The sequence below is a fragment of the Pan troglodytes genome, chromosome 3 (assembly GCF_028858775.2).
Source record: "Pan troglodytes isolate AG18354 chromosome 3, NHGRI_mPanTro3-v2.0_pri, whole genome shotgun sequence".
Classification (NCBI taxonomy): Eukaryota; Metazoa; Chordata; class Mammalia; order Primates; family Hominidae; genus Pan; species Pan troglodytes.
Window position 1 is genome coordinate 120,395,864 of NC_072401.2, and position 13,709 is coordinate 120,409,572.

The 13,709-nt window shown below is 37.5% G+C and overlaps 1 protein-coding gene across 10 annotated transcripts in view; it reads left to right on the forward strand.

Moving 5' to 3' along the window:
* Positions 1-13,709, forward strand: part of USP53 (ubiquitin specific peptidase 53) — a 76,474-nt gene that overhangs the window by 14,123 nt on the left and 48,642 nt on the right. For 5 of the 10 annotated variants that reach the window (XM_016952116.4, XM_054683848.2, XM_009448196.5 and 2 more), the window contains one exon: positions 12,597-13,282. The exons of 3 other annotated variants lie outside the window; for them this stretch is intronic. In XM_016952116.4, the coding sequence (XP_016807605.2) occupies positions 13,139-13,282 (144 nt within the window). In that variant the 5' untranslated portion in view covers positions 12,597-13,138. Of the gene's footprint in view, positions 1-8,670; positions 8,793-12,596; positions 13,283-13,709 lie in introns of all 10 variants that reach the window. 2 more of the 10 variants (XM_054683846.2, XM_054683847.2) reach the window with 1 other exon arrangement.

The following is a 13,709-nucleotide window of genomic DNA, read 5'->3' on the forward strand; positions in this document are numbered from 1 at the left end:
ATTGGAGGTCTCAATATTGTTAAGAGGTTATTTTTTTTTTTGAAAGAGTGTGGTTTTGGTATAATTCTAGACATACCTGAAATATTTATAATTCATTTAAAGTAATGGCAAAAAGCACAATTACTTTTGCACCAACCTAGTAGAATAGAGAGACCAGAAATATATCTACTACGTAAGTAATCAAGTAATTTTTTGTTTTTGTTTTTGTTTTGAAACAAGGTCTCACACTCTGTCACCCAAGCTGAAGTGTAGTGGCACAGTCACAGCTCACTGCAACCTCTACCTTCCAGGCTCACTTGATCCTCCCACCTCAGCCTCCTGAGGAGCTGGGACTATATAGGCAAGTGCCACCATGCCCAGCTAATTTTTGTACTTTTGTAGATGGTTCTTACTGTGTTGCCCAAGGTGCCCTCAAACTCCTGGGCTCAAGTGATCCTCCCACCTCAGCCTCTCAAAGTACTAGGATTGCAGGCATGAGCCACTGTGCCTGGCTATAATCAATCAATTTTTGACAAAGTGTTCCAAAGCAATTTAGGGAAAGCATACTCATTTTAAAAAATGGTGCTGGAAAATTAGATTTTGTTTGGACAAAATTAATCCATAGCCTTGTCTAACACTATACACACACACACACACACACACACACAAACTTGAAATGAATCATAGAGCTAACCATAAGAGCCAAAACTTTAAAACCTCTACAGGGCCGGGCGCTGTGGCTCACGCCTGTAATCCCAGCACTTTGGGAGGCCGAGGCGGGCAGATCACGAGATCAGGAGATTGAGACCATCCTGGCTAACTGGGTGAAACCCCGACTCTACTAAAAGTACAAAAAATTAGCCGGGCGTGGTGGCGGGCGCCTGTAGTCCCAGCTACTCGGGAAGCTGAACCAGGAGAAGTGGCTTAAACCCGGGAGGCGGAGCTTGCAGTGAGCCGAGATCGCGCCACTGCACTCCAGCTTGGGAGACAGAGCGAGACTCCGTCTCAAAAAAGAAAGAAAGAAAAAAAATTGCATAGTATTCAAAAACTTAGGAAGGCACTTTGGCAATTTTCTATAAAGTTAAACATACATTTACAATACAACCTAGCAGTCCCACTGCTAGGTATTTACAAGAGAAATGTATCCACAGAAAGACTTGTACTTGAATGTGTATAGTTACTTTATTCATAATAACCCCAAAATGGAAACAACTGCAATTAATCTCCCTTTACCAGTAGTAAAGAGATAAGCAAAAGAATATTACTCAGTAATAAGGAGTGTACAACTTCTGATTTGTGCAGCAATACAGATGAAACTCAAAAGTATGAGTCCATTTATGAGAAATTCTAGAGAAGTTGAAACTAGGACAGAAAGTGTATCAGTGTTTTCTTGCAGGTTGAATGTATTAATTTTCTATTACTATGTAACAAATTACCACAACAGCTTAAAACAATGCACATTTATTATTTCACAGTGTTAGTAGGTCAGAAGTCTAGGTCGTTTTTAACTGGATTCTGTGCTCTGGATCTTACAAGAGTGGTCAAAGCATCAAATGGGCTGGCCTTTTATCTGGAGGCCCTAAGGAAGAAGAATCTGCTTCTGGGTTCATTCAGGTTGTTGGCAGAAGTATTTCCTTGTAAGAGTGAGGTTCCTGTTTCTTTGTTAGCGGTCAACCAGGATCTGTTCTCTCATGTTGAGGCCCCCTCCACCTTTAAAGCAGCAATGGCACATCAAGTCTTTCTCATGCTTCAAATCTCTCTTTTTCTGTCACCAGCCAGAGAAAGCACTCTGCTTTTAAGGATTCATGTGATTACATTAGGCCCAACCAGATAATCGCCATATTTTTAGGTCAACTGCGCCATATAACATAATGTGATAATGGAATAGATATCTTGTCATATTTACAGGTTTCTATAGGGTATGAAATCTGGGGATGGGGGTGTGGGTGCACTGTGGTAGAATTCTGCCTACCACAGTGAGGAAGGTTATTGACTGTGAAGGGGCACAGGAGAGCTTCTCAGGGTGATGGAAATGTTCTATAGTTTGGTTGTGGTAATGGTTACATGACTGTAGGTTTGTCAAAACTTACTGAACTGTACACTAATGGGATGAATTTTATTGATAACAACTTACACCTCCAAAGCTGGTTAACTTAAACATGCTATGTACAAAAATATTGTACGTAGGAAAATTAGCTGTCACTGAGATACTAGTGACCTCTGAATTGTTTAATTTGGATCTTACTGAACAGAAAATAGACTAAAATATAAATAGAAAAAGTAATATAAAATAGAAGGAAGAGTAAGGAAAACTACAGTTGTGTGTGTAAGTAGATTTAGATGAATAAAAGGGAGGAAGGAGTTAATTACTGGCTGTTCCTCTAGACCTTCTGTTAGAGTTAGATTCCCTCTACTCTGCCTTCCTTTTTGCTACCCAGGTATTCAGCCTGGGGATTATAAATCTGAATGATCTTAGCAACATCAGCTCTAGACCTCTGTCAGATACAATAGCAATTGCGTGCAACATAGACTGTAGTGGCTATCTGCTGTCATCCATCCAGCCATCTATATATGGTGCTATTATGTGAAATAAAGACTAAAATATTGTCCTTTTGGCTCCAGTATAATAATTACTACCATAAACCTGGTGTTTCTGATATTCTTTCAGGCTGCCACTTTTCTCACTCGCATGCCCTTTCTTTACCATTTCATCTATTCTTATGGTTTCTTATGTTTATATGTTCATGACTTGAAAATCCATTATGTCCAACCCTAAACTCTTCCCCAGGATTACCTTTTGAATCTAAATGTTTACTGGGTCTCTCCCCTTGAATGTTCTGTAGAAACTCATTCATTTTATCCCGAATGGAACTCAATATTTTCTCTCAAACAAGCTCATTTTCCTATAAATACTATTTGAGTTGGTATAACAGTCCTACTACCATTCATTCTAGAAACCTGGGAACTTTCTTTACTTTCCTCTCTGCTTCATAGGTTTTGTGGACTTTACTTCTGAAAGAGTGTCGTATTCATCCCCTGTTTATGCTACCACTGCCCTTGTGCAGGCCTATGTCATCTCTCCTCTGCATTCCTTCACCAGCCTCCCAATTTACCCCTTCTACTTGCAGATTAATTTACCTCAAATTCATCTTATTCATTGCCATGGTCTATTTATACCACAAGTCTGATTGTAATTTCCCTGCTTAAAACCAACAAAAGCTTTTTGCCACCTATTAGGTAAAGTCCAAATTTCTTATGTGACCTTCAAGACCAGCCATGATCTGACCCCTGGTTCTGTCTACTTCGTACTTTATTGTGTATATTACTTGATTACTTGGTTCATAGCATTTCTTTGAAATGCATCTCGTCCTCCCAACATACGCATGAAACTTGTGCTCGTTTTTCATTATATAACAATGTAACCTCTCCAAGAAGCCTATTCTGCTTCCACATGGATCTTATGCTATAATATGCATATCTCTGGTTTTGCATATTTACATGTTTTGTTCTTTTTTTCTTTGGGCTTCAACTGCACATAACTGAGTTAATCTTTTTTGTTTTCTAAGTTGGCTGTCTAGCCCTGTTTCAATTATACATATATACTCCTCCTTGCTCAAGTGAGCATATAAAACATATATGTTTTCACACACACATTGTTTTACCAAAGTGAGATCATATTAAATTCCTGTATTTTGCCTTTGTCACTCAAAAACACTTGTGTTTTCCTCTAATGTGGTCTTGTGGTCTGTCTTTGGAGAGTGGCTATAAACACTACCCCTTCCCTGCCAGGGCTTTGGGAGATCTGGTCATGAGTGTTTACAATGTGCCTTTCACAGGATACTTCTTTATCCTGGCATATGACCTAATGCCTTAGTGTCCATGACCCTTGATAGGTGTCCCTCTCACAGGAAACTTGTTTATACTGGCAGATGCCCTTGTAGCTCTTGTCTTACCTGTGTTGAGTTTATTCCTATCAAGATAGCCATTCTCTAGGAGAGTCCTGACCAGAAAAGAAGTTGGATTCAGGTGTAACTGGGCAAGACACACAGGATACAACTCACCAAAACACATGAAATAACAGAAGCAGTATTACTTACAAATCGAGAGAGAAGAGGGCAGCACGCCTCCTATGGCCAACTGGAAGTGGGGAGCCAACGAGATATGCATATTCAACCACTGGGTGGGGAGCAAGAGACAGAGAGTGAGGGGAACCTGTGGGCCAAAGCCTTTATTGGGGTCCAGGGTATTACCTAGGTGGGTTTCCTGCAGGGAGGTCTAATTGGTGGGTTTAGAGTAAGTGGGTACATGTTCCATGAAGTCACTGTGACTGAAAGGTGGTCACTGTGGCATATCTGCACAGCCCATGCAGGCTGTGTGAGTCAGTAGGTCAAGTCAAGTGGGCTGTATTTCACTGACCACCTATAAAGAGGTGGTAACTAGGAAGCAGTTATATAAAGTAGATATCTGGATTGACCATATTGAGGAACTAGGAGGAGGTAGAAAACTGGAAACTGTCAGGGGTAACTGAGTACTGCTTCTGGAATGAGAAAGTCCAACTTATGTTCAAAGTGGATGCAGAGGTAACATAAAATTATAGGAATTCACGGCGAACACCCTGTAGCAATTATGTTCCTACTGATGGATATTTACTTTATTTCCTTCATTATTTACTGGTAGAACCTAATATATCTCAATAAAAATGTACTTTTATTTCTGGAGTATAGATTCTCAGTATTGGGTTTCGGAGGTTAAAGTGTGTTTTAATTTTTAATAGTTGTTGCCATGTTGATCTAATATTGCCAGAGGGTATAATAGTATGATTACATTATTAGCAGTGAAAGAAGGTACCTCTTCCCTTTTATCCTCACCAACAGTATTTTAATATTTTTGCCAGTCTGATAGAAACGAAGCAGCTTTCAACTACTGTACTATAATGCCTCTGGGTTGGAGGTCCCCAAGATCCCTCCCACCTGACAGATTTGTTGATTCTCTAGCAGGACTCACAGGGCTCAGCATATAGTTGTATGCATTGCTGTGATTTATTACAGTGAAAGGATATAAAGCAGGATCAGCAAACAGAGAAGGAGCCGGAGGTGAAGTCAGGAGGAAACCAGGCACAAACTTCCAATTGTCCTCTGCCAGTGGAGTCACACAGGGCACACTGATTTCTCCAGCAATAGATTTTGTGATGACGTGTAAAATGTTGTGTACCAGGAAGCTCATTAGAGGCTCAGTGCTTAACATTTTATTGTGGGGTGGTCACTATGCATCCTCTGCCTGGGACGTACCAAAATTCCAGATTTCCAGAAGGAAAACAGGTGTTCAGGATAAACATTTCGTTTGTGCAGTTTAGGTGCAGTGACCCACTCTTATCAGTGTGGTAGAAAGCCTCCCCAAATCTTGAACTCCCAAAGGTCAGCTCTGCAAGCAGACCGCTGTAAGGATGGCAGTCTCAGGGGTGCTATGTAAAGTCTTTTCTTTTGCTCTTTTTAAAAAACAGCTTTATTGAAATATAATCACATGCCATGCAATTCACCCTTTAAAAGCGTAAAATTCAGTGATTTTTAGTATATTCACAGAAATATATGTTCATTACCACAGTCAATTTTGGAACATTCTTACTACCTCAGAAAGAAACTCTATCTTTAACGATCACCCCTCATTCTCCTATAGCCCCCACTTCTCCAGTCCTAAACAAACATTAATCTACTATCTATCTTAGTAGATTTCCTAGTTGTGGACATTTCATATGAATGGAATCATGTAATATGTGGTCTTTTGTGACTGACTTCTTACACTTTGCTTAGTTTTTTTAATGTTCATTCATGTCATAGTATGTGTCACTACTTCCTTTTTATGGCTGAATAGTATTCCACTGTATGAATATACATAACACATTTTGTTTATCCATTGATTGGTTGATGGACATTTGTTTGGGTTGTTTCCACTTTTTGACTGTTATGAATAATTCTCTGGTTAGCTATTTTCTTCACAGCCTCCCAAATATTTATTGAGAGAATAAATACAGACTCACATTTGCATTCTCGTAATAAACTGCGGTATTCTTTTCAATAGTGTGTTATTCCTTTGACATATTGGTAGATTCTGTTTGCTAGCATTTTATTTATGATTTTTGTACCTATAATCATGTCACATTTGTATGAGGTTTATCATGTTTTGATATTAAGGGTATGTTAGCTTTATGAAATGATTTGGGGTTACTTTCTATTTCATTTTCCCTTTGGCCTGCAGTGATCTAACAGTAGAATTAACTGTTATTTGAAGTTTAGATAAAAATTTAACTTTGAATTTGTCTAATCCAGATGCCATTTAAAATGGGAGAACTTTTCTCTCTTTTCCATTTTCTTCTAAACTAGCCTTTTTAAGCTTTTCATTTTTTCTTGTATTAATTTTGGTAATTTGTATTTTGCTAGGAAATTACCTGTTCCTTTTTAGTTATTGCCATAAGAAATAAAGTAATATTCTTACCATTGCTTATGTGTTTGGTTATTTCTCCTTTAACAATTTCGTTAGTTTCTCTCTCTTCTTTTTTTTTTTTTTTTTTTTTAATCTTAATCAGGCTTTTTGTAAAGATTTTGTCAGTTTTTGTAAAATTTTAGTTTGGGATTTATTTTTTCTATTGTTTGACTATAAATTGACTTGGAAATCTCCTTTCTTCTTTTTAGTATAAGGTTTCACAGTTTTCATCTTACTTCTCTTTTTTCCTACATCATGTTTGGATTCTTTGAGTTACACATCCTGTTTTTATCTGAGTTTCTCAGTCTCTAATTCTGGCAAATTCTTAATGATTTCTAGAGATATGTATTTATTTCCCTTTCTGAGAATCTTATTAGATATTGACATTTAAATATTTTAACCATGTCTCATAGCTTTTGAGAAGTGTTTATATTTTCTACTTCCTTATTCCTTTTTTAATGCTTTGTAGAATTGCTTGACCTGAACTTGTTGCTCACTAGTATATTCTTGCCCTATATTCAATTTGCTAGTTAACCCATCAGATTTTTTATTTCAGCAGTTTAAAAAATCTATACATATCTTCAATTGGTGAATATTATGTTTGTTTTAAATTTGTGGTCTCTTTAGTCTTTTTTCTTATGGTATTGATTGTTCATTTGTTGCCTTTCTTTCATTGTGCTCATACTCTCCAAGTGTCTGGTTATATTTTTCTTAGAAGTTCCAAGTTAGGAGCTAGTAATATTTGCCTGGGGAGCAGGGTGAAAGACTAGGCTTTAACATGTGTCTTTGTGTAATTTCATGGAGTAGAGGTGGGGGTGTGTGGGCTGATTCGGGGTGATGCAGTTCGACAGTTGGTGCCAAAAAGGAACTTCCTGTTGACCTGCCTAGAGGCATGATCTTCTCCAGGACCTGCTATCCTTATTGTATTTATGCAGTGCCGGTGAGGACAGAACACACAGGGGCCTTGCAGATCACCTAAACTTGTTACCATTTCCCAAACTGTTTGTGCTCTGATGCTTTCCTGATATAATAATCTCCTGTACTCTTCAGATGGCACTGGGGTGGTAGCAGAGCTTTTCTGTCTCATTGCATCCTGTAGGGTAGAAATTCTCTGCCCAGAGCAATGTAAGGACTGGAAAAGGTCACAACTAGGTCTTTTCCATTTGGTAGCATTTGGCCTGCTCCATCTCTTCGTTGCCATTTCCTTAACACTCTAGAAGCCAGTTGCTTTTAGTGTCCCCAAGGTTTTTCCTTTATTAGACTGCTTTTTGCTTTTGTGTAATCTATAGGGTTGAGATGGAGGGAGGGAAGCAGGAGTTTGAAATCTTGTGCTGGAATGGAAGCCATAATATTTTTAAATTATCTGTTTGTGTCTGTGCCCCTCAGCAAACTAAGCCCCTTAAGGGTAGTGATTTTTACATATACGCTAAAGAGTATATAAAAATAGTTCATGGGGCAGACTTGGTGTCTAATAAAGTTTATTGAAAATATTATTTCAAAAAGATTCTTTCATTAAAAATAAAAATGTACTACCAATATAGAACTTCCTTAACATTATACAAACATGATTAAATTTATTAAAACCTTAATTTGTATGCAAGGTCTCAGGATCGTTTAGATCACTTTAGAAGAGGTTATAAACTGTAGAGTAAAATAAAAAGAAGAAAACAACTAACATAATACATTTATCCCTCAGTGGATTGGTTCCAGGACCTACAACAGATACCACAATCCATGGATACTTAGATCATTCAGTGGGCCCCGAGGAACGCATAGGTACTAAAAGTTGGTCCTCCACAGCTGAGGTTCCGCATCCCGCAAACACTGTATTTTTGATCCCTGGTTCTTGAATCCACAGATGCAGAACTCGTGGATATGGACGGCTGACTGTATAGTGTTTTATAATTCTCAAAACATTTAACCTGTGTTAAAGCAGGGCTGTTATTGTTATCCCCATCTTAAAAGTGAAGAAACCATGAATCAGAGATGACAAGAATGTATCTAAGACTAAGCAGCCAATAAATAGGCATGGAAACAAAGTCTCCTGACTTGGATTCTTTTAGAGACTGATGCTTCTTTATTTTTCAGCGCTTCTCTAATGGCTATTTGATTAATGACATTGAACTAATCTGTGTCATTCTGTCTCTCATCTTTTTGTACTGTGGAACTCAGTGACTGTTACCCAGAGTTTTTGTTGTTGTTGTTTGTTTTTAGAGACAGCATCTTGCTGCCACCCAGGCTGGAGTGCAGTGGTGCAGTCTTAGCTTACTGCAGCCTCAAACTTCTGGGCTCAAGTAATCCTCCCGCCTCAGCTTCCTGAGTAGCTGAGATTACAGGTGTGTACAACTGTGCTTGGCTAATTTTTTATTTTTTTTGATTTTTTGTAGAGACAAGGTCTTGCTATGTTGCCCAGGCTAGGCTTGAACCCCTGGTTTCAAGTGATCTTCCGCACTTGACCTCCAGAAATGCTGGGATTACATACGTGGACCACCCTGCCCAGCCATCACCCAGAGTTTAAAGCCAGAGTTCTTAAAAAGGGCTTGTGAGATCCCACATGATCTGTCTTTTTCCCATTTACTTTTCTCTTTGTTCACATTTCTCCTGCCACACTAGACTTTATATTACTATTTCTCCGCTATACCAGATATGCTCCAACCCTCAGTATCTTTGAGGTTTCTGTTCACTGTGCTTGGAATTCCTTCTCTTAGGTGGCTTCTTCATCCCTTTCCAATCTTTGTGCAAATGTAACCTCAATGAGACCATCGTTCATTATCCTATCTAAAAGCACAAACCATCCCACATTATATATACTTCCTATCTCCTTTTCTTAGATTGCTTTTGTTACTACTTATCATGTAACCCTTCTGGTACACTCTACAATTTATTATTCATTAAGGTATTGTCTGCCTTTCATCATTATAATGTTAGTTCCAGTGACTGGTTCAATACATGGCTTAAAAAATGTTGAATGAAATAATTCATCAACGAAATTCAGTTGATTAGACAAAACTGTTAGTAATACAGGTATACCACTGAGGTATTGCAGGTTTGATTCCAGACCACTGCAATAAAGCAAGTTGCAGGAATTTTTTTGTTTCCCAGTGCATATGAAAGTTATGTATACACTATACCACAGTCTATTAAGTGTGCAAAATAGCATTATTTCTAAAAAGACAATGTATATATCTTATTTAAAAACTATTGTTAGAAAATGCTAATGATCATTTGAGCTTTCAGTAAGTTGTAATCTTTTTGGTGGTAGAGGGTCTCGCCTTGATGTTGATGGCTGCTAACTGAATCAGGGTGATTGTTGCTGAAGGTTGAGGTGGCTGTGGCTATTAAAATAAGGCAACAATGAAGTTTGCCACATTGACTCTTCCTTTCACCAAAGATTCCTCTGTAGCATGTGACACTGTTTGATAGCATATTCCCCACCACAGATCTTCTTTCAGAACTGGGGTGGAACCCTGGCACTGCAGTAATGGTTCTAAACCCTTTGTTGTCATTTCAACAATGTGCACAGCATCTTCACCAGAAGTTGATTTCATCTCAAGAAACCACTTTCTTTGCTCAGCCGTAAGAAGCAATTCCCCTGTTCAAGTTTTATCATGAGATTGCAGCAATTCAGTCACATCTTCACACTCCACTTATAATTTTAGTTCTCTTGCTGTTTACATCCAGTTACTTTCTCCACTGAAGTCTTGAGCCCCTCAGAGTCATTCATAAGTGTTGGACTCATTAACCAAATATCCTGGTAATGTTGATATTTTGCCCTCCTCTTGTGAATCCTGATTGTTCTTTATGGCATCTAGAATGATGAATCCTTTTCAGAAGGTTTTCAGTTTACTTTGCCCAGTTCCATCAGAGGAATCTCTTTCTGTGGCAGCTGTGGCCTTATGAAATGTGTTTCTTAAATAATGGGACTTTAAAGTCAAAATTACTCCTTGATCCATGAGCTGCAGAATGGTTATTGCAGGAATGAAAGCAACATTAATCTCTGTGTACATCACCATCAGAAATCTTGGGTAACCAGGGGCATTGTCAATAAACAGTAATATTTTGAAAGAAATATTTTCTGAGCAGTAGGTCTTCAACTGTGAGCTTAAAATATTCAGTAAACCATGCTGTAAACAGATGTGCTGTCATCCAGGCTTTGTTGTTCCATTTGTAGAATACAGTCAGTCTAGATTTATCATGATTTTTAAGGCCCTAGAATTTTCAGAATGGTAAGTGAGCACTGGCTTCAACTTGAAGTCAACAACCGCATTAGGTCCTAATAAGAGAGTCAGCCTGTGGCCAGAAAGGTGGCCGCCCCCTCGCCTGTCACGCAATGCATGTTCTTGGGGAACCTGGTGCTAAACTATTCATAGATGACCTGCTTCTGGGTCGGGGTTTTGTATGTAGCAGAGCGGCTCCCTCGCTGCTATCTATTGAAAGTCAGCCCTCGACACAAGGGTTTGAAAAAATTAAAAAATAATTTAAAAAAAAAAGACAGAATCAGCCTGTCCTTTGAAGCTTTGAAGCCAGGCATTGACTTCTTTCTGACTGTGAACGTCCTAGATGGCATCTTCTTCCATCTGTCAATATCACTGTCAGTCTTCAACTGTTTCTTCAACAGATGACAGTCTTCATCTGTCAAACAGTTGATGACTGTTTCTTCAACACTGAAAATCTGTTAATTAGTGTAGCCACTTTCATCAGTTATCTTAGCTAGATTTCTGGATAATTTGCTGTAGCTTCTCCATCAGCATTTGCTGACTCACCTTGTATTTTTATGTTATGGAGATGGCATCTTTCCTTAAACCTCCTGAATCAACCTCTGCTAGCTTCCTACTTTTCTTTAGCTTCCTCACCCTCTTTTTCTCAGCTTTCGTAGAATTAAAGAGCGTTAGGGCCTTGCTCTGGATTGGGCTTTGGCTTAAAGGAATGTTGTAACTGGTTGGATCTTCTATCCAGACCACTCAGATTTTCTCACTATCAGCAATAAGGGAGTTTCACTTTCTTATCATTCAGGTGTTTATTTGAGTAACACTTTTAATTTCCTTCAAGATCTTTCCCTTTGCATTCACAACTTGGGTTACTTACTGTTTGATGTAGGAAGCCTACCTTTCTGCCTGTCTCAGCTTTCAACATGCCTTCCTCACCAAGCTTAGTCATTTCCAGCTTTTGACTGAAAATGAGAGACATGCGACTCCTTTTACTTGAACACCTAGGGGCCATTGTAGGGTTATGAACTGACATCATTTCAGTACTGCTGCATCTCAGGGAGTAGGGAGGCCTGAGGAAAAGAGAGAGTTGGGGAAACAGATGGTCAGTGGAGCAGTCAGAATACACACATTCATGGATTATGCTTGCCATCGTATATGGGAGTGGTTCATATTGCCTGAAAACAATTACAACGGAAACATCAAAGATAACTTATCCAGATCAGCATAACAGATACAGTAATAATGAAAAAGAATTACTGAAGTGTGACATAGACATGAAGTGGGCATATGCTGTTGGGAAAATGGTGCTGGTAGATTGGCTTGCTACAGGGTTGGCACACACCTTCAATTTGTTAAAAAGGCAGTATATCTGCAAAGAGTGATAAAGTAAAATGCTATAAAACAAAGTATTCTTGCATTTGTTTGTTTTTAATTCATAGGTTTAACATTTAAAGTCCTTTTAATCAGGAGTGTGCATTTGTTGATACCATGGAAATTTAATTCACCAAGATTTATTTATGACTTAAAGGTTTCTTTTGAATAATTATACATATCCATTTACATAAAATCTGTCTTTTTTTGGAAAAATATGATTCTGTGTAAGAAGGATAACAATATATTCTAGAGCAATTTAGTGTTGACAGATACAGCATACCAGCTGAAATATAATTTATTCTAGATTTTTGGATAATATTTTCCTTAGGAAACCGTCTTTTGAACATTGAGCTTAAGGTAGGTAGGGATTGATGTCACATTGATATTTTAAAAATGTAAATGATGAAATTTTTTAAAATTTATATTAGAATGCTATCAGTTCTAATCCTTTTTATGACGAGTTTTAATTCTATATTCAATATTTGTGTTCAAATGGTAAAGTTAAGAATTTTCTTATTTGCATTTGCTTTTATTTAAACTTTTTTTTCTTTTTTGTAGATTTGCTTTGAGGTCACATTGATATGAAATATGGAGTCACCTTTCATAACTTCACCTGGGAAAGAGAGAGAAAACTTTCTTGTTAAAAAAACATAAGGAAAACAAACAACCAAAGGAATCATGCCAAATGCCAACTCTACATCTTTTTGTATTATTAACATATTTTATGCATCAAGACAAATGGCTTATGCATTAAAGGGGATGATTCGTTCATCAGTATTTTTAGCCATTAAAAAAAATCGTTTTCATATTAACCTTATACAGCTCCCATAAAATTTAACACATATAAACATCTTTAACGCCTTGTTTAAAATAGCTTTTTTTTTTAGTGCTTAGAACTTCAATGTTTATGCACCCTATTGTTACTTGTCAAAGTCTTTAAGAGTTTATAACATCAGGAAAGATATGGACTTGGAAACTTACATTATTAAAATAGGCTGCAGTGGATTTAATTGGACAATTCAAGACATCCATTTTATTGTCCAAAATATTACATAAAAGTGTACAGTTTTTAGCCTAAATGCAAACAAAGTTGCTTGAAAATGGCATGGGTAAAATTCTTACGGAAACCTGGTGGCAATCTTGGAAAAGTTTATCAGCCTGGAAGTATGCTATCACTAGCCCCTACCAAAGGCTTGTTAAATGAACCAGGACAAAACAGCTGCTTTCTTAATAGCGCTGTACAGGTGAGACCACAATTACTTATTACATTAAAAAAAATACTTTTCAGAAAATCCTTTAATGCTTCTTTAGCTCATAAATTAAAAATAAAGTTACTATAGACTAGAATGACTTTTTAATATAACTTTTAATGGGAGCAAAAGTGTTTTGGCTGGTCATTTTGGTTTTTATAATAAATGAAAATGGTTTTTTTCAACAGACTGATGTATCACTATGATATAAATAATCTTATTTAAAAGGTTTATTTAGTAAATTAAGGACATTTTTCTAACATACACAAATGTTTTGGTTTTAATCAGCTAACACCCCTCCCTTTGAAAAAACATCCAGTATATGGATCCCTGTAGATAGAATAAAAAGACATAAGCTGCTTGTATTTAGATAAGAATGCAGAGTTTTTGATTTCAGTACTCAAACTCCCTTCACCTCCCA